General features: G+C 44.1%; 1 protein-coding gene across 4 annotated transcripts; it reads right to left on the bottom strand.

Annotated features, from left to right (window-relative positions):
• Nucleotides 1-458: 458 nt before the first annotated feature.
• Nucleotides 459-22,962, bottom strand: camsap3 (calmodulin regulated spectrin-associated protein family, member 3). Of its 4 annotated transcripts, none has more exons than XM_076085788.1 (18): nucleotides 22,438-22,962; nucleotides 16,212-16,474; nucleotides 9,758-9,898; nucleotides 9,449-9,535; nucleotides 9,028-9,060; nucleotides 8,080-8,218; nucleotides 7,851-7,990; nucleotides 7,661-7,745; nucleotides 7,505-7,547; nucleotides 7,365-7,420; nucleotides 7,050-7,086; nucleotides 4,880-6,962; nucleotides 4,673-4,797; nucleotides 4,002-4,294; nucleotides 3,803-3,887; nucleotides 3,251-3,369; nucleotides 3,034-3,152; nucleotides 459-2,915 (listed from the first exon to the last, which is right to left on the bottom strand). In XM_076085788.1, exons 1-18 carry the CDS (start codon nucleotides 22,568-22,570, stop codon nucleotides 2,616-2,618), a joined length of 4,281 nt encoding a protein of 1,426 aa, XP_075941903.1. In that variant the 5' UTR covers nucleotides 22,571-22,962; the 3' UTR covers nucleotides 459-2,615. The 4 variants fall into 4 exon arrangements, with proteins under 4 accessions (XP_075941903.1, XP_075941901.1, XP_075941902.1 ...); XM_076085786.1 differs by having other exon boundaries at nucleotides 7,050-7,122; XM_076085787.1 differs by lacking the exon at nucleotides 9,028-9,060 and having other exon boundaries at nucleotides 7,050-7,122.
• Between the last annotated feature and the right edge of the window lie 506 nt (nucleotides 22,963-23,468).

Raw genomic sequence — 23,468 nt, forward strand, 5'->3', positions numbered from 1 at the left:
GGCACAGTCAGAGTGTGCTGCTGTGAATTTTTGTACCTCCCTTTAGGCCTTTAAGACCCAACTTTTTGACGATTGTTGCAAATAGTAACTGGCATGCTCTCTTTAAAAGCCCTTGCCGCTTCAAAAATATTTTGAAAAAACATTTTGTAAACCTGTCATACTTACCCAAGTGTCCATTATCAACAGTATTACCAACAGTCCAGTCAATATATGTTGCTGTCAGTATTGTTAGACAGATTTGAGGTCCAAGCACTACCAATAGGCAGAAGTGCTTAACTGTGTAAAAACAAAATATCTGAATAAAGAAACCAATGTGTATTCAACACCCATAACTGAATTGACTCAAGCATGTATTAACATATCAGTGTTGCTTTTTCAGTATCTGCCAGAAAAGCTCCTTTCTGACAATTCTAACAAGGCAAATGGGGAAAATAAAAATGGGAATGACAAAACATGGATGACGATGATTTTAAAAGGATTTTTATTCGTCTGGTCTAGTTGCCAAGGATAGTCAATTCATGAAATGATCATACATAATGTGCTGGCACAGGTTTGATAAGAAAAAGAGAAAAGAAAACATAAATGTTATGACAACTTCTATGAAATGAATGGGAGACTTACCACCTTAACCTAAAAAGACATAGAACCTGAAACTAAACATCAAATGCACCATCTAACGCAAACTAAATAAATACACCTCTGGGTAACGTGGGGATTTCTAGGGGAGAATTGCACAGAATCAAAATAGTGTTCAACTACCACATACTATTTACAAAACACATAAATACAAGCATCCAACAATTCCACATGCACTCCTCCACACTCACTTTTAATCAATCATCGTATTTCCTGAATGCGGCTCTTAACATTTTTTTTTTTTTTGTCCCACATCTTGAATCACATTCAAACAACACATTTGTTGGAGGCAGTCAGTGATTTGAAAGAAGACAGCTGCACCACGGCAGCTGCTGTAGTGCTAAAGACTGCAAAGGAGGGTGAAGAAGCACAATTTCCAACAGGGTGTGTGTGTGTGGTGATTATTGACCTGATCATAAGCAACTGCAGGGTCAAGACTTTTTCCTAACGACGTGGAAACACTGCCAGACAAAGTGTTTTACAATGGCGTCTTACATTCCCCCCAGTTATATATATATATGAAGGAGTCTCTCGAGACTGTGTGGGGAAGATGAGGGCTGTTACAGTCCAGAATGATCCTTCGACAAGAAACCTACTGTTTATATGCAGGTGCACACAAACAGGGAATCATAGAACAGGAAACAGACTCCTAGTGACCTGAAGGATTTATTACTCCCTAGACAAAAGGTTTAAGCAAATTGTTAGTTGTTTGACATTTTCATTCTCTTACACTCATTCTCATCTCAAACATACATCTCACTAATGCTTTTAAGCAGCAGAATAGCTTATTCGTAGCTTACAAAGGTCAACTTACTTTTTACAAATCATTGTCAAAAAAATCGAAGTGATCAGCATTCAGTATATATTAAATTAGCTTTGATTATCATTTTCACACATAGCTGTATCCGAGAAATGATAAACATGGTAAAGCCCTCCTTCATGTTTCCAGTCATTTTTTTTTTTTTTTCAAGATAAGCTCAGATAACATTTCAATTCATATCACATGTTGAAAATGAGAAAGCAAGTTAAGAGGAAAAAGTCACATGAATTTCATTCTTCTTTCAGCTCTCAAAGGCCGAAGCAACTTGTCCAGCAAAAACATGTCAAAATAGTATAAAAAAAAACATCCAGATGTCTACAGCTGAAGGAGTTGGAATTGAGTGGAATGCGCAAACTACGGGGGCACAGGCAGTTTCTAGGTGTGCAAGTCCAAAGACAGCCACAGTAGCCACCACCAGTGCAGCCCACATAGGAACCACCCACTATGCTTTTCTTTCTGGTCCTGACAAACCAAGAGAAAACACCCTTGAATGGAATGAGTGGTTAGTGTGTGTGTGCCCTACATTCATACGAGAGCAGCATTACCTGCCATTCATTTTCAGCTAAGATCTCCTATCAGAACTGAGAGCCGGGCCACTCGTCTCACTAGACCGGAGAGAGGGTGAGCCCTGGAAGAAGAAGAGGCGGCAGCAAAAAGGAAAAAGCAAGCAGAATTGAGAAGGGGCGGGAACTACTCTGGCCCAAAATACTGTGTGGGCGAAGGCAGTGTGGCTGTCCCCTCTTTTTCTTACCTAAGAGTTGCAAAAAAATGACTCCAGGGGCAGGGTAAGGCAAGGCATGAGGAGGCAGGGTGCAAGGGAAAGAGAAGTCTTCATCCCAACAGAATCAGTTACATTACATTTTACAATCTAGGGAGACGAGGCAGAGCCAATCAGAAGCCCTCAAGAAAGAAACTATTGTAACTACATTGGCTGAATGAGTGAGTGATTGGCCCCTTCTCTTGGCATGTAGAGTTGACTGAATTGCTCCAAGGGTAAAAAAAGCCTAAATCAGTCATGCTGTCCATTGCTAGTTAGCTGGATTCTGCACAATCTCAAGCGCCTCATTGGCCAAAGCAGAGGACAAAAGGAGCTATTCAAGCTGGGAGCTGGTTCCCTGAATGGTAACATCTCTACCTGTCTTCACCCAGCTCTCTGACATTATTTGGGGGTGCCAAGCTTCTTGGGAGTTCCTGGGCGCTTTTGCCAAAAGTGACCAGGGATGGTGAAGGCGTCAACACTCATGGACATAGTTTTGGACGGGATGGCAGTGAACTGCTTGCGGTCAGAGCTGTACTTGTAAATGGACTCAACCATCTCAGGCGCAATAATCCGAGGGCCAATACCAGTGAGCCGTACCATCTCCTCAGTTTCAGGGTTCATGGTGTAAACTGCTCTGAACTGGCAGCTGGCATCTCTGAAGAGGATGAGGAAGTGGTTGCCCGTGCTCGTCTCCATCTCCTGAATAGGAAGAGACAGAAAAACAACACACAAGATGAGTAGAGTAGAAATCACAGTCACTTATAGCCTAGATAGTGTGGACCTTTTATTTGGACTCTGACACAGGAGGATAGTTTACCTCTACAATCTTGTTTTTCTGTGGTTCATTGACCTTGCCGGCCAGGCAGCAGCGGGTGATAGCATTATGGATGATGAACTTGTTGGACTTAAAGCTAGGCTCCTTGTAAAGCTTTGGTCCTGTAAGACAGAGCATTTCATAATGTTATTAGGCCGACAAAACAGTGCTTACTGGAATCATCTTCACAATCGAGTTTAGTTGGAAACACGTCACTGACCTGTATATTCTGGGATTGAGGCAGGGGAGGAAATAGTGGAGCCATTCTCCCAGTCCTTCTCTCCGTTGTGACCACTGACTCGTCTTGGTGACATTAGCCTGGAGGGAGAGTGTGAACGGCTAGAGGGAGTCAAAACAAGAGTGTTGTGAGAAAAGTCAGTTATAGACCTTCAGGCTGTGTGTGTGTACATTGTTTGTTACGTGTACCTTTGCCCCTGACAACACTGATAACGGCTACGACAAAACCTTTAATTGTCGATATAAAATCACACACACACACACACACACACACACCAGATGTAATCCTTGTTCGTTTTACTACACTGAATCATAGTTTATCTCAGGTAATGATATACAATTTCTAATGATATATTGCCCAGCCAGAGTTTATTATGTAAAATCGATTAAAAAAGGTGTAAAAGACGTTTTTTTTGTTCTTTGGGAATTAAAATATTCTTGTTGTAAAACCACACTGATCTATACTATATTATGTGCCTCCCACTTTATAAGCATTTATTAAGAAAATACAAGCCATCGTCACTGTGCGGGTTACCTGGGAGACTTCCTGACAGTCAGGCCTCCAGAGTCATTAGCCATGGAGGACAGGTTCATGGTTGAGCGGGAGTACACCTTGGTGCCTAGAAGGAAGAAAAATAAAACCATATTGAGTAACTAAATACATATGTGTGTGTAGGAAGACGGCATACAAAAGTCTGACACCAAGGTGGGTAAAGAACATCAGAACTATTTACCCATGAAACCCCTGGCAGGGCTATGAGAGAGGACGGAGTCATCTCTGAACACAGCCTTGGGTCTCTGCTTCTTGACACCGCGAACTGTGGTGGGTTTCTGCCTCAGCACCTTGTCCAAGTCTTCCATGATCTTCAGCTGGTGTCTCCTCTCATACTCTAGCCGAGTGAAGTCTCCTCTGCGCTGAGGAGTCCCCTCAACTGGTGGGGTGCGTGATGCTGGAGGGGTGCCTGGAGTCTGGGGTCCGTCCTCACTTTTGTTGCCCCAGCCTTCGATGATCATCCACTGAGGCTTCCTAAAAGTACAGGAAGATACTCTGTAAAACCTCCAATGTGCGACACTGATATCGCTAAACCAATGATAACTAGAATTGCTGCCTTGTTTGTCGACGTTTGCACCAAATTTTAAGAAACTCCCTAAAAGAGTTCCTGAGCTTTTGCTGGCGAGGAGGCATAAATACATAACTGGTGTATCAGACAAATGATGGCAACAATTAGTTTCATTCAATAAACACCGGACAATATATCATTAAATCCTAATCAGATACAGTGTATGCTTAAAAAATATGGCTACAATAATATCCAAATATGACCAATCTTAATGTAAGATATTATATGCTACAGTCTTCATTTGGTTATGATTGCAGGTATCTGAAACAAAAAAAGGGTCTCACTTTGATTCTTTTTCTTTTTCCTGCTCAAGTTTGCGTCTTTTCATCTCTTCTGCTCTCTTCTGCTGTTTTTCCAGCAAAGCTGCTCTCCGCTGGGCCATCTCGTCTTCTGGTCGTACCTCGTCATCCTAATAAAAAAAGGCATGAATGCACTGACCTTACAAATGCGGCATTTTTAGAAAAAGGTATACAGCAATAATAATTGCCTACCTTGAAAAAGAAACCGACTCCTCCTTTCGCCTCTGGCTCCGTCCGTTCACTCATCGAGTCGGAGAAAGCGTCCAGTACTTGGTCGTCCTCCTCCCCATCTCCTCGCATGGCAGACAGCGAGATCTCTATCAGGCTACTGCGTTTGCCATTCAACATCCCTGCAGTGGCATCACTCTCGAAGGAGCACTCTGATGGGGCACCAGAGCTGCAGCCCCCATCTGCAAGCCTCTTGTTTGCCAAAAGACCATGTGAGGGCCCGGCCTCCAGGTCCATGCTAAATATACTATGATCGTCATTGGAGCCGACCTCTGACATTGTGTCATCGGGACGGGGAGTAGGTATAGGGGTCAGTGTTGGCGTGGGGACAGGAGTTGGTCTATATGAGTGCAGCTCATCTAGGTTGTCAGAGTCACCAATGGTGAATGAGGACAAAGACTGGTCTTTGGATTGCCAAGGACTGACACGACGAAGGTGGGGGATGCGGTCCACGTTTTGAGGTGCGGTCATCATAACCCTCGATATGGTTGGAACCTTAACGTCCAAGGAACGGCTGTGTTGGTTGTGTTTGGGGCTTTTAGGGGGCACAGATTGGGCTCTACGGTGGACTTTAGGGGATTTAGGAGGAGTGGTGTGGTTTATGAGTCTGTGGGATGGAGATGGAGAGGAGGAGGCTGAATTGAAATCTCGGGTGGATTCGCGCGACAGGCGTGAAGGGGCTGGGGTGGAGGTTTTAGGGCTGGAATCTACAGCTTTCTTCTTGATTAAGTGGTTCTGCTGCTCGGTCAGCCGCTGCATGTCACTTTGCAGAGAGCTAAGAGCTACAGTCAGCTTGGACACGGCATTGTTATAGTCCCCTAGTGGAGCTACCATTTTCTCACCATGAGTCCCAGAGCCCTTCTCTCCTGGTGTACCTGCCTTTTCTTTGGAGTGACTGACCTGTTTGTTGAGCTGAAGTCCTACTTTGACATTACCGTCATCCTCCACTGAGGGGCGCTGTTCAGTTTGTTCTTGCTGCTCTTCCTCTTCCATTCGAGCTAGCCTTTCTTCAAGTGTCAAGCGAGAGAGGTCTTCTTCTGTGGATGAGGTGCTGATCTGACCATCCCCTCCTTCCCCTTCCCCTTCGTCCTCACGCCGATCCTTCTTTAACTGCAGAAAGGCACTCTTCCCCAGTCTTTGTCGGTGCTTTGCAAAAATGGCCTCAATGCGTTTTTTCTGGGCTTCAATAGCCTTGCGCTTTTCTTCAAGCCGAGTTCCCAGCTCAGACATCTCATTGTTGAGTTGAGGGCTATTGCTGGGGCTTTCTTCAGACTTTTGCGCCCATGTGGTCATCTGAGAAGAAGAAGAGGGGTGGCTGGCTTTAGGAGAATCCATAATATGCTTCTTTTTGCGTTCTGCAAAGCTGGTCATCTTCACACCACTATCAGACCCCTCTTTGCCATGGCCTCTGGCAGAGTGTGAACCAGCAGCAGGTGTGGTTGGAGTGGACAGGGCTTTAGGCAGGTCTTCTGATGCATCAGAGTCTACACTGCCGTCTCTCAAGACCGAGTCATCATCTCGAGAACATTCAGAGGCGTTTCTGATGCGAGTGGGCTCCTTGGACTCTCCCGTGGGCCGGTACATCATTCCTGAGCGTGTAGGGGCAGAGCAGCTGATGGGTGGTAAGTTGTTATGTCTGGAACTAGCAGGGTCATCAGGAGAGTGGAGGTAGAAGCCATCAGGAGCACCATCAGGGTGTAAACGAGGCTCCATCTTGCCCTCGTTGTGGATAATTTGGAGAGCCTCTTCAATAGTAGGCAGCTCTCCCGTTTCACTCGCCACAAGGCCGTTCTCCTCTGCCAACCTTGGAACACTAGGAGTCTGGGTGGCCCAAGAAGCTCTTTGTGGACCGTTGGAGCCAGGGGGTTTGCTCAGCAAATGGCTGAGGTCTTCAGGAGGGGAGTAGGGCACCCGGGTCATATTTTGGCCTGCTGGGTTGAGTTGGTCTGAGCTCACAGAGCGGGTTATCACAGGGTTGCCCATCACGATGTCCACATCACTGTCCAGGCCAAAAGGAATGCTGAAGGACACCGCTGACAAGGGGCGGCTAAGAAGAAAAATAAGTGTGTGTAAGTACAATAAAAATAAGTAAAACAAGACAGTGTTTTAATGGTAATGAATAGGTGAGTTCTACCTGAGAGGTTTTTTGCTCCATGTCTTTCCAACTCCTTCTATATGAGACATTGAGGTAGACTGAGTCAAAGATCCTGAGTACAATGGGGGACACACGGACTCGTAAAGGCATGCACACCACACAGGGATGCACAAAACAAGCAATACACCAAAAAATAATGAAAATACGAAAAAAATAATCATATACACAACACGAAAAACAACTAAAAGACAAACAAGGATTGAGGGGAATAGGTGAACCAGATTGTAAAATGGTAGAAACATACAAAACACTGTAGCTTGATGTAATGATGACAGGACACGGTCTTAATCTTACCTGACGCGGGAGAGGAGATGGGTAGGAAAGGCTTCTTGAAGATAGAAGGGGAGGTACTGTAAGGCAGAGAAACAATCTTTTAGTAAACAATATGCCAGACTACTAAAAAAAGCTAAATTATATTCAGACAGCTTCTGTACCTGCTACCACTCAAGCTACTTGGTGTTGCTAGTGTGGATCCATCTAACAAAAAAGAAAACACTCAAATCAGACTTTGTCACGGATACTCATTGTAATGATCTCACTGATAGGATTACACAGTATTACACAGGACCACAACAGTTGCCAACACTTACCCAACGCGTCTATTGGCTGAACAAATTCTGGCCTTCGTACTTCAAACCAGCTAAGCAGTTCTGCTAGGAAGCTCAGCAAATTAGGCTAAATAAATCAAGACAGAATAAATCAGGCATTCGGAAGATAGAAGAATATTTTTGTTAATGTCTCAATCAGTCGATTAATAATCAGGAGTTTGAAGGCAAGCACCTGAAGCTCCTGTGGGGTGTATAGCATGTCCTCCAGTGCCAAGTGACAGCAGCTCTTCAGACAGCTGTCACAGAATTCATGGATGAACTGCAGGTTGTACAGGCCGTCTACTGCAGACATGGACTCCTTCATGCAAACATCTTACAGAGAGATGGGGGGGAAAGGGTTAAACTGACAGAAGCATATTAAGTACTAAAAGGCTGTTCAGGGTTACAAGCTTTGCTGGTACCTTCAAGTCTTAGCAGGCCAGGGCAATAGTAATGTATGACTGCAGCAACAGCACAACCACTGGACAGGTCCTTTACTTCATTCACCACCGGAAAGATGGGCTTTTGTTTGGACTGCATTTTATCCTTCCTGTAGCGGAGCTAAAAAAAAGCAACAACACACAAACAAGTCAATCAAATACTGCAGGGTGGCCTTAATGGTAATTTGTTAATGTTTATATGAACAATATTTCACATATTAGTTAATGTTAAGACCATCATCAAAGTCAGGGTTTTCCAAACATGGTTGGAAGTCTATCCACACACTGTGACACATAACAGAAAATGTTAAAAACAGACTTGCAGTATGCATGTAAGAAAGGAAAACAAATAAAGGCCATGCTAATGTGTTCAAGAGAGAGCTATGGTGAACAAATGACAGATGCAACGTGAGTGACTTAATCAGAGCAGAAAGAAGGAAGCTTTTGACAGGAGAAAGTGGGACAAATGAGAATCTCAGAAGGCAAGAGAGAGAAAAAATGTTTCAGGTGCAACAGTTAACTACGGTGTATAAACAGCTCACTGTCTGCAGGGACCAGCTGACTAGAAGCTGGTCCCTCTGTTAACCTCCACAGACATTCATACACAATCACGCACCTCTGTCGCACAGAGGACCAGAGAAACCGGTTGTACACGGCAGGTTCAAGGCCGGCTGGAGTACTAATTGTGATTCATGCACCTCGTTTGTCAAACAAACAGTGACCCCGCCCCTATTGACATTTCTGCTGTGACGTGCACTTTAATGCAGGTTAGGATGTGATGCACATTAGTATTCTCACACCAGCATATGGAGAAAGAAAAACAAAAACAAAAAACACACCTGACCATCAGATATTTGCTGATACATTTGATGAAGACACTGGAGAGATGGAGGGACAGGGGGAAGGAGCAGAGGAAAGGAAGGAACTTACAGGAACAAGTTTCCAGTACCAGCGAGTAGGACACTGTCAGAGAGGAGGAGGGACAGGAAATACAGAAAGACAAGGAAATGGAGAACAGGAGCACAAGCAGAGGTATTAAGCCTAGAGTGGAAGAACTAGACAAACTTGAGAAAGGGCTGTGATGACGGTACTTTCTTGTAATGACAAGACAACCTTGTTGACAAAGCAATGACGCTACCCTTTAGTGTTATTGTGTCAACCAATACTGGCTGTGCTTGTAGCATTCGAATTGGCAAAGGCCTACAAAGTGTAGCAGAACCAACAATGTCAGCTTAATCCACAGTACTTTGGGTGCCTTTTTATAGCACTGAGTGCATAATCCTCGACAGTCTGGTTATAATAATGTGTGACAAGAGAAAGACATACGCTGGATGTGTAATGCAATACTCACAGAGGGTTGAACAGGTTGGGGCTCTGTCGTGGCCTGAGACGTGTCATTCTGGGCTCCTTCAGTACGTTCTCTTAACTTCTGGTTTAACTGAGAGCATGCCAAGACGCCAAAATGGTTAACATGCATGCATCACAGATGTACGGTATACTATGCATTATCACCTTAGACACAGTGGGTTAAAGATTTACAGCATCCTTATTTATGTAGCTAAACAGACACTGGATCATCTACAACAGTGGTTCATTTTCCAAAACGAATACAATAAAGATGCGTTTGAAACGAGCATTGTTTCTCTTTAGGCTTCCTTACCCGATTAACCCAATGAAGCAGAGCCTCCTCCCAGGTGGAGGCTCCGCCCAGGAGCTCGGCAGAACCACATGTCCTCACCGCAGTCACCGTCTCCATAGCTCCCATGGCCATCAAGGCATCCATCACTGCCAGGTGAGCACTCTGCACCAATCACACGGGAGAAGGAGAAGACAGCGTCAATCAATTACAGCAAACACTATAATGCTGGACACTGACACTTGTACTGCTCTAGCAGGGCACTGCTAACTGCAGAGCAGAGATCACAGCTAACTGCTGCGGCGCGAGCATTATTTACCAGCAGCATCCTCCAGAGGTCACCAGAAGCCAACTGTGAGTCAGCAGAAACACTAACGCGAGTTTTAAACAAGCAAACGCACACATCAGTAGTTGCGGGTGAACTTTGGACTCGTGTTTGTACAATCATTAAGTCCTTAAATAAGCAATGGACCCATAATATGATAACATGCGTGTGCTAGGACTGTCATTCCTCAGCTGCTTTAGCTTTATTTGCCTTCTCTTCAGTGTGCTGCCCTTCCCTTTTGCACAGTGAAATATTGCTCTATGACTCATGTGCAACAGACTACAGGATGAGGTGTCGTTACTAGATTACCAGGAAGCACAACAATGAATTCCCGGTAAGAAACAGGTGTTCCGTGTCTTTTTTTGCAGTTTTGGCGTACGAGTCTGTTTTTGTCAGGAAACATAATGGATATAAAATCTAATGAAGATAGTTTTTTACACAAAATACAAGAATCAAACTATAAAAATGTCATTTCACATATTTGACGTTGCCGAGCATTTTTACCGGACAGACATAAGTGTATTTCATTATAATTAGGAGAACATCAAAGAGCCCTTTCTAATGACTCGAGCCCATTAAAATGCACCATCAACATTGTCAGCTCAGTCAGACAGAGCGCCTTAACTCTATAAACCGGTTAGCTCATTAGGAGTTTTGCTGGGTATGTGCCACGGATCAACAACCAACAGCACTTTACAGTATATGTCTGACCTCCACATTGTTGTAAATGATTCGAATATTTGAACCATTTTAAGAACCTTTTATGCCTGATCAAGTACCCCTTTCATTTGTCCAGGTTTTCATCCATTTGTTTTCTTTTGCAATTATCAAGATAATCCCGGTAGCTGCTAAATAAAGTGCTTTGTAGTTTTAGAAAGCCTCAACAGGACTATAGCTCATTAACAAAGTCAGGACTAGAGGTGTTTTCTAATAACTCCTTTGTTTATGGTAAAGAAATTGAACGCATGATCCTTCTATTTTTGGCTAATCGGCTAATTGCAACAAGCACCTTGTTATGATAATCAATTCTGGCCAACAGAGAGGACAGGCAGGTCGAAAACAACACATTCCTGTCATGGGGCCACTCCTTCAATCTCCAACCTTCAGATTTGAGCCTAATCTGTGGAAATCGGTGCCTGTTCCCTTTTACTACTTACGAAATCCACTCTAGAGGCCAGACATTCCTCCTTTAACCTCTTACGTTGTCCCAGATGATGGCTGGTGGCGGTCCAGCTGCGTGCATGAGCCCCGTCTGCATGTCTGCCTACTCAACCCTGATGTAAAGTGCTGACCTGGGCAGACCCGGTGCTGTGGCAGGCAGGGCGGGCTATGCCAGCAAAGGCTTGTCAGATAGCATTGGTCCAGGCTCTCTGGATGTGTGCTGCAGTCAGTCACTGCTGGCCTGCCCTCCCTAACACTGGTGCCACAATGAGGGCTGCTGCTTGTGGCACGACTTGTCTGTTCAGAGGACAAATGGCCTGCTACAGGGACTGGGGCTTCCCAGAGCTAGCCACAATCTGATATGCTGGGGATTCAATAAGATCATTTATCAACTTTCATTGATGTTATCAATATATTATATTATCATTTAAAAAACATTCCTTTGCCCAAAATAAGAATCCTGAGCAAACGTAAGATACTGTTTCGCACGAGTTCTTTCTGATGCAAACAGATAAAACACTGTTGTTATTTTGCATGCATTTGCCATATTGCAATATTAATAAAACATTTGAAGAGTTGTTATTTAAACTATATTTATATTGACCTGTGTTTCTGATATTTGGGAAATTCAAAATATTAGATCATACTTCTCAATACAAAGCATTCCAGTTCAACCCAATAATTTTCTCTGTAAAGGTAGGACTGAGAACAAAAGAAACAGACTGCTGCTAAATTGTGCCAGTAGCTGTGTTTCAAACACTCAGTGATTTAATGTAGTCGCATATTTTTGCGTTTAGCCACAAAGTGTAATCATCGGTTGGAGTTATTGTCACAGTGTGAAAGGAGACAGGATGACAGAGAGAAAAAAAAAAAAAAGGAAATGAAGCAGAAAGAATGGCAGACCTAGTGAAACCTTGAGGTCATACTGTACAACAGAAGAGAGAGTAGAGGGTGATTCATGACAAAAAAGTGCGGAATAAACGGGAAGAAGGGGGGGGTTGCTAGTGGATTTCCCGCTGCAGACCCGGGAGAGCTCGCTAAGCTAAATCACAAGTCTCCCTAATGAGAGGGGGAGAGAGGAGCCTGCCAGATCACCATAACAACCATCCAGCTGACCCACAATGCATCTCGACACAAGCCTGACCGCAGCATTGCTCCGTGCCCCTGGCTGAGCACCGGCCCTCTGCTCTGAAAAATCCAACCAGCAAACGGTTAGCACCCATCAAAACAATGCAACAGCGAGAGGGAAAAGTGATACCCCATCAATTAACCCCATAGACATAAAATATTTAAAGGCTCTATGAGGTAAATTTGCTTGCATAATCATGTCAACAACCAGTCGTACAAAGAAGGCAAAGTCATCTTATGGATCATTAAGCGAGATTATGAGGGAGCAAAATCTGATTATGCCTGAAATATGACTTAACCCAACCCAACCCCCCCCCCTTGTGCCTACAGAGGGGGAGACAAACAAGGGGATCAGCCAGGTCTGGGGCCCAGCAGGGGATCTTAGACAAGAAGCACATGGTTATATGTATAAGAACTGGATGCTTCAGCAAGGAAAACCAGTCTAGAATAGCTTCACACCAAACCTGTTTACCATACGGTAGATACGTTTAATTACTACTCCACAATCAGTGAAGGCCCAACGCAGAACAAATGGTGTAAAATGATGGAAAGCATTTCTGATAGTGTGCCACTTCTATTTTCAACTAAGCTCCTGACTGATGCTCACATGACCAGAAACCTGCCAACACAGCAGTATGATTTAAGACAAAGTGTCAGCGCCGATCCAAAACCAACAGGGGACCGGGAAGAGGGTTAGCTGCATTATAGCTACATGACTTACTTTGTCACTGTGGGAACAAATGCTCAACACCATCTCTAGTGTAATCAGTATCAGTATATTTGAAATGGATGATTAGGATTATATTCTACGGTCTCAACCAACAATAAATGCAACAAATCAGTTTGATGTTGTCAGACATGGTAGATGCAATGGTGGTCATCTCTTGGCGTGTCATCCAATCGTGGATGATGACGTTCAGTCTGCGTGGGAGATTATCTCTAATCTGGGCTGGGCCACCACCAGAAGGACAGTTACCAGTAGGGCGCACACGCACACACACACACACACCCGCCCCCCCCCCCCCCCCACACACACACACACACACACACACACACACACACACACATAAATATATATACATATATGCATGTGTAGCTTGGGTAGCAGGAGAAGTGCCATTGATTTACTGTTAAAAGATGCATCAATACTCATCTATGTGCTGAATTAACCAAATCCATGTACCTATATTTTCTCAAGGTTCAACATTTTTGGGGTTCTGTGGAAACTATTACAAGATAATGTCAATGATAAATAACAAAGTTACAAAGTTTTTTACAGATATGTCCAGCGTGCATCAGTTTACAATACACCGCCATAAATACAGTTTGCCTTCTTTTCTGAGCTTATTTTGTCAAACTAATTCATTTTTAGATGTGACCTCATTTCTCATATTATTACCTACAATTCAGAGGGACCTTCCTCTTGTCCCAGATCACGCAGCTCATACCATTTTCTTCGTTAATAGTTTTTAATCTAACTATTTACTAAGGAATGTCAAGGTCTAGAAGCGGGGACAAACAGCAAAAGCTTCTTCATCATGTAGCAGAAGCTTACAGTTTGATGTGTCCTTTTTTTTGTTTTGCCCTACTTTGATCAGAGCACCGACGGTGTAGTTTTATATAGAGTGGGTCATTGGCGCTCTGCACTGATGCTGGTCCAGCAACTCAAGCCAGTACCGTACCATACAGTATGGACGTTTGCAGATTTAATATACAGCAGCGTTGCAGCAGATCGCTGCTGCTGCTCCAAAGCCGTTTACTAGCCAAGACCCACATCGATGCTCCATCCTTCTAATGCTGCTGCAGCGTGACCCACTTTCTTTGCTTGCCACACTGTAGCTACAGTGGCAGTCAGCGACAGACAAGCTCAGAGAGGAGCCCAGGGAACAAGCAGCGACTGGAAGGCTCATATACCAACGCATCAAACGGGCCATGCAGCATTAACAGCACCAGCCGAAACAGGAGTTTAAAGGTTAGGATTTACAGCGGAGATGGTCCACGGTCTGGCCTGAATGCATCACCCAGAACTGAGAAGCACGCAAGCAGACAGACTCACGCACACACAAAGTACAGCAACATCATGCATGAAGGAGCTCTACTGTGTCATCAGCCCATTATTGCTGGTGCTGTAATGATGATGATGTAGTCGACAAACTACAATTTTTAATCTTTCATGCTAGCATAAAAAATATTTTCCATTAAATGCCTTGTTGGTGCCGCGGTATAAAATGGTACATCTGTCGGTGCACAGGTGGTTATTGTGAGAAATCCTTCAAGGGCAAGCAGGTCTGTGATCCTGTCTGCAGTCCTGTGTAGACCTCTAGTAGGTGGACTATATGACCACACATTCAATGCATAAGGAGGGTGCATGTGACATGCTTTAGGCCAATGATTGATGAGGATTTTATCAAAAGACTAAACCAACACACAATAGCAGCACTGAAAATGACTGAAATTGATGGCAAACGATTGAAATAGATACTGAGACTTACATAGTTGTGTAATTACTTTTTGGAAATAGGTAGGGAGGTACAGGATAAGGCGAAACACTATTTATAAATAGAAAGGAAATCCCCATTAAAGCAACCTTCTCCACTCTGCCCTTACCAGCGCTCTTCCTGTGTCTTTCATCTTTATCTGTACAAAACTAACTGCCTGGTTCCAAAGTACAACAAGTATTTACATTCATTTTTTCATACTAGATGTAGCTGTACCACAATATTACATTAAATAACATCCAAATGCTCACATCACCAGGCTTTACTGCTTATGTTATGGTCACACAATTTCTATGTTATCTAATTTAGAAAATGCTACAAATGCATGCACACCTTTTCCAGCATACAATTAAGCTAATCACCAGCAGTGCTGCACCTGCTACAGTGGCCAGGAGACAGCGGCGGTGGAACAAACAGCTTCCACCTAAAAAAACAACACCATCCACCCAGATCCCTGGAGACTCCTTACTTAGCTTTAAATAAAACACAGCAGCCTGTAAATGCATGAACCAAGATAACCGGGCAAATGCAGTTGTAGGACACTTTTTGAGGACGATAGTAATCTGTATAGAGAGAGGTTTTGTATCAATACTAAAAGTGAGTTACAATGAGTCATTGTTGCGTCAGCTGAAGCAAAAAAAGAAGTATATGTTCTAACAAACCTAAAAGCATCCCTCTCCTTTCAGACCGTTAAGATTCCTAATTTGAAAATAAACGTAGTTATCTCGAGGTGTTCAGGCTGAAGAATTCAGGACTATATTATGTGTGTACAACACACACACAGAGAGCGAGCGAGCGAGCGAGAGATCCATTTTCAAGGGGAAAGAGGACAAACCAGTTTCTCTTGATTTAACTCACTGGGCCAGCCCCAGAGCACTCTCTCAACACAGAATCTAAAGTTTCACTAGAACGATTTAGCTATTGTCCGGATCTGGAACATATATTGACACTCCCTGATCCTCAAAGTAGTCCTCCCTTGTGTCCCCATGACTGCCCCTTGTCTTAGCAGCTGGATCCACTCATCCTCTGGGATCAGCTGGGGGGCAGCATGGGGGGGGGGAGGGGGGGAGCAGGATTGAATGAGTGGGGTCTTTTTGGTGTCCTTTAATCCCTAGAATCAAAGCATAAACAAGCCCCTATATCAACAACCGAGCCCACTCGACCCCCTTGTGCTTTTCTGCAGACTCCTGGATAGCAGAGCATCCGGTTCCACAGGAGACGTTTACTCCTTAAGGCGATAGACAAACAACAGTTCTGACATTTCTTTGACTCAATCCCTTCCACTACCAACAACATTGCATGCCAGACTTGTGTGGCTTCATCACCTATGTGTTTCACGGTTCCTATGACCGAAGCGTAACGTTACCATTTTGATGGGTTTGTGTCGGAGGTCTGCATCGGTCACCGGTGTGTCCCGGTCTTTGGAGACGATGCCTCTCTGAGTGAGGAGCTGCAGCAGGGCGACGTTGTCTTTGGGCTGCGCCTCGGCGCCGGTGCCCCCCAGTAACAGGCCGTACGTCCGGCAGTAGAGCTCCGACGACTGCAGGAGGCGCGTGACTGGCGGTTTAAGGTGCTCCTGCTCATACTGGTCACAGTAGAAGGGGTCACGCAGCTCTGCAGGGACACTCTCTACCAAGGGACAAAAACATACAGACACAGTTAGATAGGTTCATCGAGCAGTGGAGCTGGGAGAGAACTGGTTGCAAAATTGTACAAACAAGGGACATGTATAGGTGAAATTCTGACTGTTCGAAAATGGGAGGAATTTTCTCTAATTAGTCGTCAATGATCATCTTGAGCATGTTTGTTTTTTTTTTGGTTGATGGCGTGGAAACCTGCTTTCTGCCAGGTTTGCCGGCAGATTAAGACCAATCTCAGAAGCAGCGATAAGCAACCAGATCAAAAACTGACAGCAAATGAGAAAACTCAAACTGTGTCTCAACTCAAGGAGAGTGTTGTGAAGCAATATGTAGCACTCTCTATTAGTAGCTAGCTAAAGATTTTTAAAGAATCTGTTCCAACTGGTCTTTCTGTAAATAACATACAAACGTAATTATAAAAACATACGCTGGACCGCCCCCCCTGTGAAACTGGTTTCTCTGCATCCAGAGCACCACACTCAGCAGCCTCATCTCTGTGCAAACATACTGGAATAAGTGTTAAGGGGCCTTCTGGGGAAACAAGTTGTCTGTCTGAAGAGAAACATATGAGTGCCTACGAATGTGCCAAACAGAAAACAAAGGGGCTATTACAAGGGAGGTGTCAGTATGTTGCTGTATCATTATAAAGTCATGCAATAGATCCACTGACATCAACAAAACAAAACACCCAGCTTCAAAGATTTAACAATGCCCTGTTCTCCGTCTCTCACACCATGATGACTGTAGTTGTCGGACAATATTGTCAGCCATACCCACGTGGTCCATTCTGTTATAAATAAGCTCAGAACTACAATGCTCACTTTACTGCTGTATTCACTGGGACACGCCCACCTCTAGCCCTGGTCCCATGTACTTACATAATACATGTAAAAGAAAATAAACTCCTCCCACGATGACTTATATAAAAAAAGAAGAAAAAAAAAATTCCCCAGAAGGCAAAGCAGGATGCAAATGCCACTACTGAGTGAGATGAGAGAGATCGATACGAGCATGATTTCCATATGAGACAGCCCGGCCATGAACAATGACTTAGTGTCACAGACACAAACTCAAGGTTGTGTATCCTGACACAATTTTACAAAACTGCACATCAAAAATAGTAACAATCAGCGAGCACACACACCTAATGGTAATTAACTAAAAGGAATGGAAGGTAATACAAAGAATGACCAGTTAGCAGCCTTAAGCGTCATCAAGCCCAAGCCAAAAGGATTGTGAGGCCTCCATAATGTTGACATCAATAGATCCCCAGGGAAATATTTTGATTAAAAACACAAGCTTGTGTGTGTGTGTGTGTGTGTGTGTGTGTGTGTGTGTGTGTGCGCACACAAACTGGAGCAACAGCCTCTCTGTCACTTTCACAGGTCATGGGGTCAGTGCTTATCGTCGATTCTAAATAAGAAGTCAAACGTGGGCAAAGTTTATTAACACTTTACCACATTATCATGGTGGGTGAGCAGGGAGATCAGTCATAAAGTGGAGAAGTTCGAGGGAGCATAGTGAGAAGATTTTGACCAGAGACACCTGCAGGTGTTCTGTACTGGAGCTGTAGGCGGAAAACAAAATCAGAATTTCTCTACAGCAGTGCCACACTGTTGTTATTATCCTCACAATAAAAAAAAAAAAACGAGAAAGACAACAGCACCATTTCAGTGGTGAGCTGGTGTGTAAAACTGTAAAAAGATTCAAATTAAGCCATTAAAAAGTATAGTGGGACTGACGCAGCTTTGCCGTCATGGCTGCAACAGTTCAGCCGTGTTTAGCTCCTATCCGTCCTGACCGACATGGCTCGATAGCCTGCTGATAACAGGAGCCATGTGTCCTTCTGCTTCATTGGCTGACTGAGCTAGCGTGCTGGTCGTGTCACAGAGCAGCGCAAACGCATCCAAACAGAGGTTGGTGAAAATCAGCCACAGCTTAAACCAGACATGACCCCCACCACACATCCCTTCTCACTTTACATTTAAGTGGAACAATCAGCATTGGATTGCAAGAAGGTTATCACGGTAACAGTTAATATTAATTAACCCCCGTCTATTAATGACATTAAAAGGTTGCAGAACCTGCTGGATTTGACAATCTAAACTAACCGGCTGCTTACTGGAACCCTTCAGGGACCCTGACACAGATTAAATAATTCATAACAGCTCAGATATGCAGAAGCGTGCAAGGTAAGCATACAGACAGGAAGTTTAAGATCAACCATACTTAACCCCCCCGTCATGTGTAGACATCAGTGCATGCACACATGCCCAATCAAAACACCTAAATATAATTTAGTGCCAACTTTGTTTCCTACAATGCCACTTCAGGAGAATACAAGTATTCACTCCGCATTACGTGTTTTCATAATGCTGTTGCCTGTGACTTCTAAGTCCTCCTTGGAGAACTGAGCTATAAACACTCATCACGTGGCGGATCAAACACAGAGGATTGTCCACTCTCGTACAACAAAGCAGGTTCTGTTTTGTTGCCCCGAAATCGAGAGGTAATGAGAGGGGCTATGTTGACACCCTAACCTACACGCGACCACCAGTTCTGAGTGAAATGGTAATGCCAACACAAACACTACAGCTTAGACATCCTCAGGCAAGACTGGGAGAGACGATGCATTTATCAGATGTATGCATCATCATCTTCTGGCTCGAAGGAATATCTTAAATCATCAATAAACTGCCATTGTATTGTAGTTTCAGCTGACAGTTCATCTGTTCCACTTCCCTTGGGTCAACCGCTGAAACGGAAAAAAATATGCATGCACACAAATCAATGAATCAATAACCAACATCCGATAGGCTGTGCTCAGAAGGAAAAAGCACACGCCAAGCACTCTCCCAACCCCCCCCCCCCCCAATACATGCACAGGTCAATTTGCCAGGAATATGCCGTCCCTAACGGCCCTGTGTATCCTGTACTACATCCTCACTGACAGTGCTCTAGTATGACATGAGAAACAGTGGCTTTAAATTGCATTACAGGGCCAGAGTACACAGACGCACATCCTATAGACGGAGATAGTGATTACATTACGGGTGCCTGAGAGCCTAACAGGACGACAGAGTAACAAAGTGTGCAGGATGCATCTGCCTTTGGGACGTGTCCTCAAGTTAGACACCATCTACCAATCAAATCTTTGTATAACGTTCTGTATTGCGTATTCCCTGTGAAATTACTTCTCTTTCAATAAAGTCTCACATTATCCTGAAACAAACTGCGACTCAGTAACTGTATCAAGGGGTTAACCCGAGTCTGGGAGAGGTTCATCTAGTGAACCAATAGGATTTCCTACATCTTGAGTAAACACTAAAAGCAATTAAACATCCTCCTCAGGTCCTTGTCCCTTGTTGACTCATCATAGTTACAAGGTTGGTGAGAGGATGAGTAATCATTCCTATAGGCTTTCAGCGTGATCCGAGCAGCTTTGTAGCTAGGTGGAGCTAATGTGTAAAAGAAACACACGTTTTGAAACATGCAGGTACAAGGTGGTTTGGTTTCACTGCCTCAAGAACAAAAACAAATCAGAAGAGGGTAACAAAGAGACTGATGACCCAAACATCTGGGCAATAAGCGGTTCCATCAGTGGGAATATAGTTGCTAACAGATGAATTAAAAAGCATGGACAGTTTACGTGAACTTGTTCCTCCCGAGCCTCCAAACTTGTGGATCAAGAGTTTCTGGTCTCATTCCAAAGTAAAGTTACAAACTAGTTTGAGTCACCCTTAAACGATTCATCCGTCACAGCAACTACAAGGGTAGATCGTAAATGTCAACCTTGCCCAACGTCTTTTCCTTCACCTTGATTATAACATTATTCATAAATGACTTGTCAAGGCATTACCAAAGATCATAAGACACTCCTCCGAGTCTCTGTGTTTGGGTATCGAGCAGCCAAACATCTACAACGCACGTCTTAAGATGCATAAAGCCTCATGAAGTAAATGTGGAAATATGAATAGAAAAATAGTATAGTAAGCACTTTTTGACATCTATAACTGTGATGAAGCAGCATTAACTATTTACAGCGTATTAGAGCAAGTAATGAGACTTTAGGCTGGTTCTTAATGTCATTATGAAAGTCCAAACATAATGTTACCAGGTGGCTCAAACAGCCTATAGGGAACACCCACATTCTGTGCCGTCTATTGCTAGTGCAAAGCATTGTGGGGATGCTAGATCTCCTTTCCTCTCATAAAAAGGATGCTTCTGTGTTCCCTTAGCGAAAGGAGACAGATAAATAATTGCAGCAGCTCTTTTCTTTAGCATTTAGAGAAACGGTTACTTTACACGATGGGTTTAATAGTGGTGAAGATCTTCTAGTGACTATGTTTAAAACTGTTTTCTGTGCACTGCTTTTTTCTGGGGTAGGGTTTTTTTTTTTTTTCATGCCAGCATAGGTATTTCAGTCCAAGCCAAGCCTATAAGCAGCTTTCAGATTATCGTGATTGCACATGGATTCAATTTAGGGTAACCTATATAAAGACTAGAGATCTTTTTTTTCATTTAGTTATCATTTGGTGCTTACCAGTTCCCATTAAAAGCTACCGTCTAACCTCAGCATTCCTCCATCTAAATAAAGATATGCGATGCAGACAGTGTGCCGTCTATCTATGTGAAAGTCCATTTTGTAGTGTAAAGACTCAGAGATTAAAAATGTCGCCTATTGTTATCATGAGGTTAATTGACCTGGAAGAGCTGAGGACCAGATGACCCGGTCTGCCTCCTGCTGTGCTATCTGTTGTTCTACCCATGCTGAGCTTTTTTTTGGGAGAGGAGACTAGATGATGTCATCTTGACTTTGCAGAAATGTTCCTCATGTTCTTGTATCTCGGCATGGAAAGTGACTTTGACCAGAGGGGCGTGGTTGAGGTGCTAAACAGAGCTGCAGCAGCCTGTAGTCCTGGACACAAGGCCGGCCTGGGACTGTGTGGAACGCAAGTACAATAGAGTAAACTTCACACATCCTTCTAGCCGAAACTGAGTCTGTGATCCAAACCTTGAGTATTTACTTACATGCACATCCCAGGAACAAGAATGTGCTTTCTATACTGCCTTTTATCTTGTGTCATTTAATTAAGTAAACGTAACCAAGTACTTTAGGATAAACAGTCCAAGACATCCATCATTAGACTAATGGGTCTACTCAAAATGAAACAAAGGAGCATACTGTTTTTGGTGTCTTCTTTGACAGATCTAATCTTTACCAGATAGTGCTCTAAAACAAGAGAGACTTCTTATCACCTCAGGGTCAAACGCTGGCGCTGTTCTTCCCCTCGTCTCTGGAAACCTGAGGCAAGTCTGCGTCTTATGATACGTGTGATCTACGCAACACAATTCCATTTATTAGGTGGGCGTGTTGTGCATCACAGTGGCTGGCCGGTTTCTCGCAAGCGTTTGTTGACCGAGAATATAAGAAAGCCACAGAGTGAGGAGCGGGTGTATAGGCTACTGAAAACCATCATCTAGGCCCCGTGTGCTCTATGTAACCGGATTAAAAAAAAACATACCCAGTAAGCCTGCAATTTGTGTGTGAAGCCTGGCGGTTAGAAACACGGCAAAATGGGTTATCGTGATAAGGCCTAGGGGAGGAGGCCCGTTCCTCTGACTCACACATTAGCTCACCTTGAAAATGTGACCACTCACTGAGTGAGAACAAATGACATGTGTCAGAGTCACAAAAACCCCGCACCGTGCATGGTCCCCCTTTCATCTGCTGCTCTTTGTGCTGAAAACCGCTGAGCTATACACACACACACACACACACACACACACACACACACACACACACTCCAGTGTCCCTACATGCATGTGCTTTTCGCTACAGTGCTGAGCAGGATATACATATTGATGGTCAACAAAAGGATAGTGGTCTTTGCACTACTTCTCATAATAACATGGACACTCAGCAGGCCCGCAGCCTGGACTCAAACCCACCTGCACTGCCGTAGGACTTTGCCAACAGCCATCCGACACTTGCGCATATTTTCGCTTTCGTACAGTCATACAAATCCAATGGCTTTATGTCGGGGACCACAAAAGTCTTCCTCATGGTAAGGGAGTCCACCATAGCGAGTTTGCAACAACAACAAAAAAAAAACGTGAAGCGTTGCTGGCAAAAAAAAAAAACGCTACAAAAAGATTCAAGCAATCATTATTTATAGCGGACTGTTCCACACGACCCGGGGACTAGGAATACAAATGTGGGTTATGGTTTTTGTCGGGAAAATATCCGCCACGGAGCTGCTTCCAAGCCAGTTAATGTCCCTTTTCTGTGCGGTTCCGTGTGCGTAAATCCCTGTTAAATCGTTCCGTACCACCGAGCGAAGCCCCGATCCACCGGGATGTTAGAGGAAAAACGGACTATTCCCCTTGTTTTTGCCCTTCTTCGCCCGCATTGCTGTGTACTCCGTTCACTATGCGCAGCTCCACTGAGCCCGGGCCGATGACTGACTACCAGGTGCTCCACACCGGCATCACTCACTCATCTCTCCGTCCAATAGAAAACGAGCTTGAGCCGCGAGGGCGGGACCTCCCTGTGTGAACACAGACAGCAGGTGGAGGTGTTGGTGCGACTCCTGCTGCAGGTTCATCTGCTCAATCAGGTGTTAGTTTGTAAGCATACATTGGAAATACTCAAGTACCCTCATAATTGTACATATGTACAGTACTAGACTGAATATACTTACTTTCCACCTCTGAAGCCGACATTGTGGTCCCTGTACTGCCTGTATTTACATTCGAAACGTCTCACGTTTTATTTTCTCACACTTGAAAGGCATTCAGGGTCAAGATACACTGCGAAAATGTAGGTCTTTAGCTTTCTGTTTACGACTGTCTCAGATGTGATGACCCCGGTTAAACACCATGAAACACCAGCCGTGCTGCAGTCACCTGGGCAAACTCCATCAGCCTTAGGGGTGCTGCTGTAAAGGACCCTGACCTCTTGCAGACAGAGAACAAAAAGA

The sequence above is a fragment of the Anarhichas minor genome, unplaced genomic scaffold (genome assembly GCF_050575085.1).
Source record: "Anarhichas minor isolate MPS153535 unplaced genomic scaffold, ASM5057508v1 ptg000007l, whole genome shotgun sequence".
NCBI classification, from domain to species: Eukaryota; Metazoa; Chordata; class Actinopteri; order Perciformes; family Anarhichadidae; genus Anarhichas; species Anarhichas minor.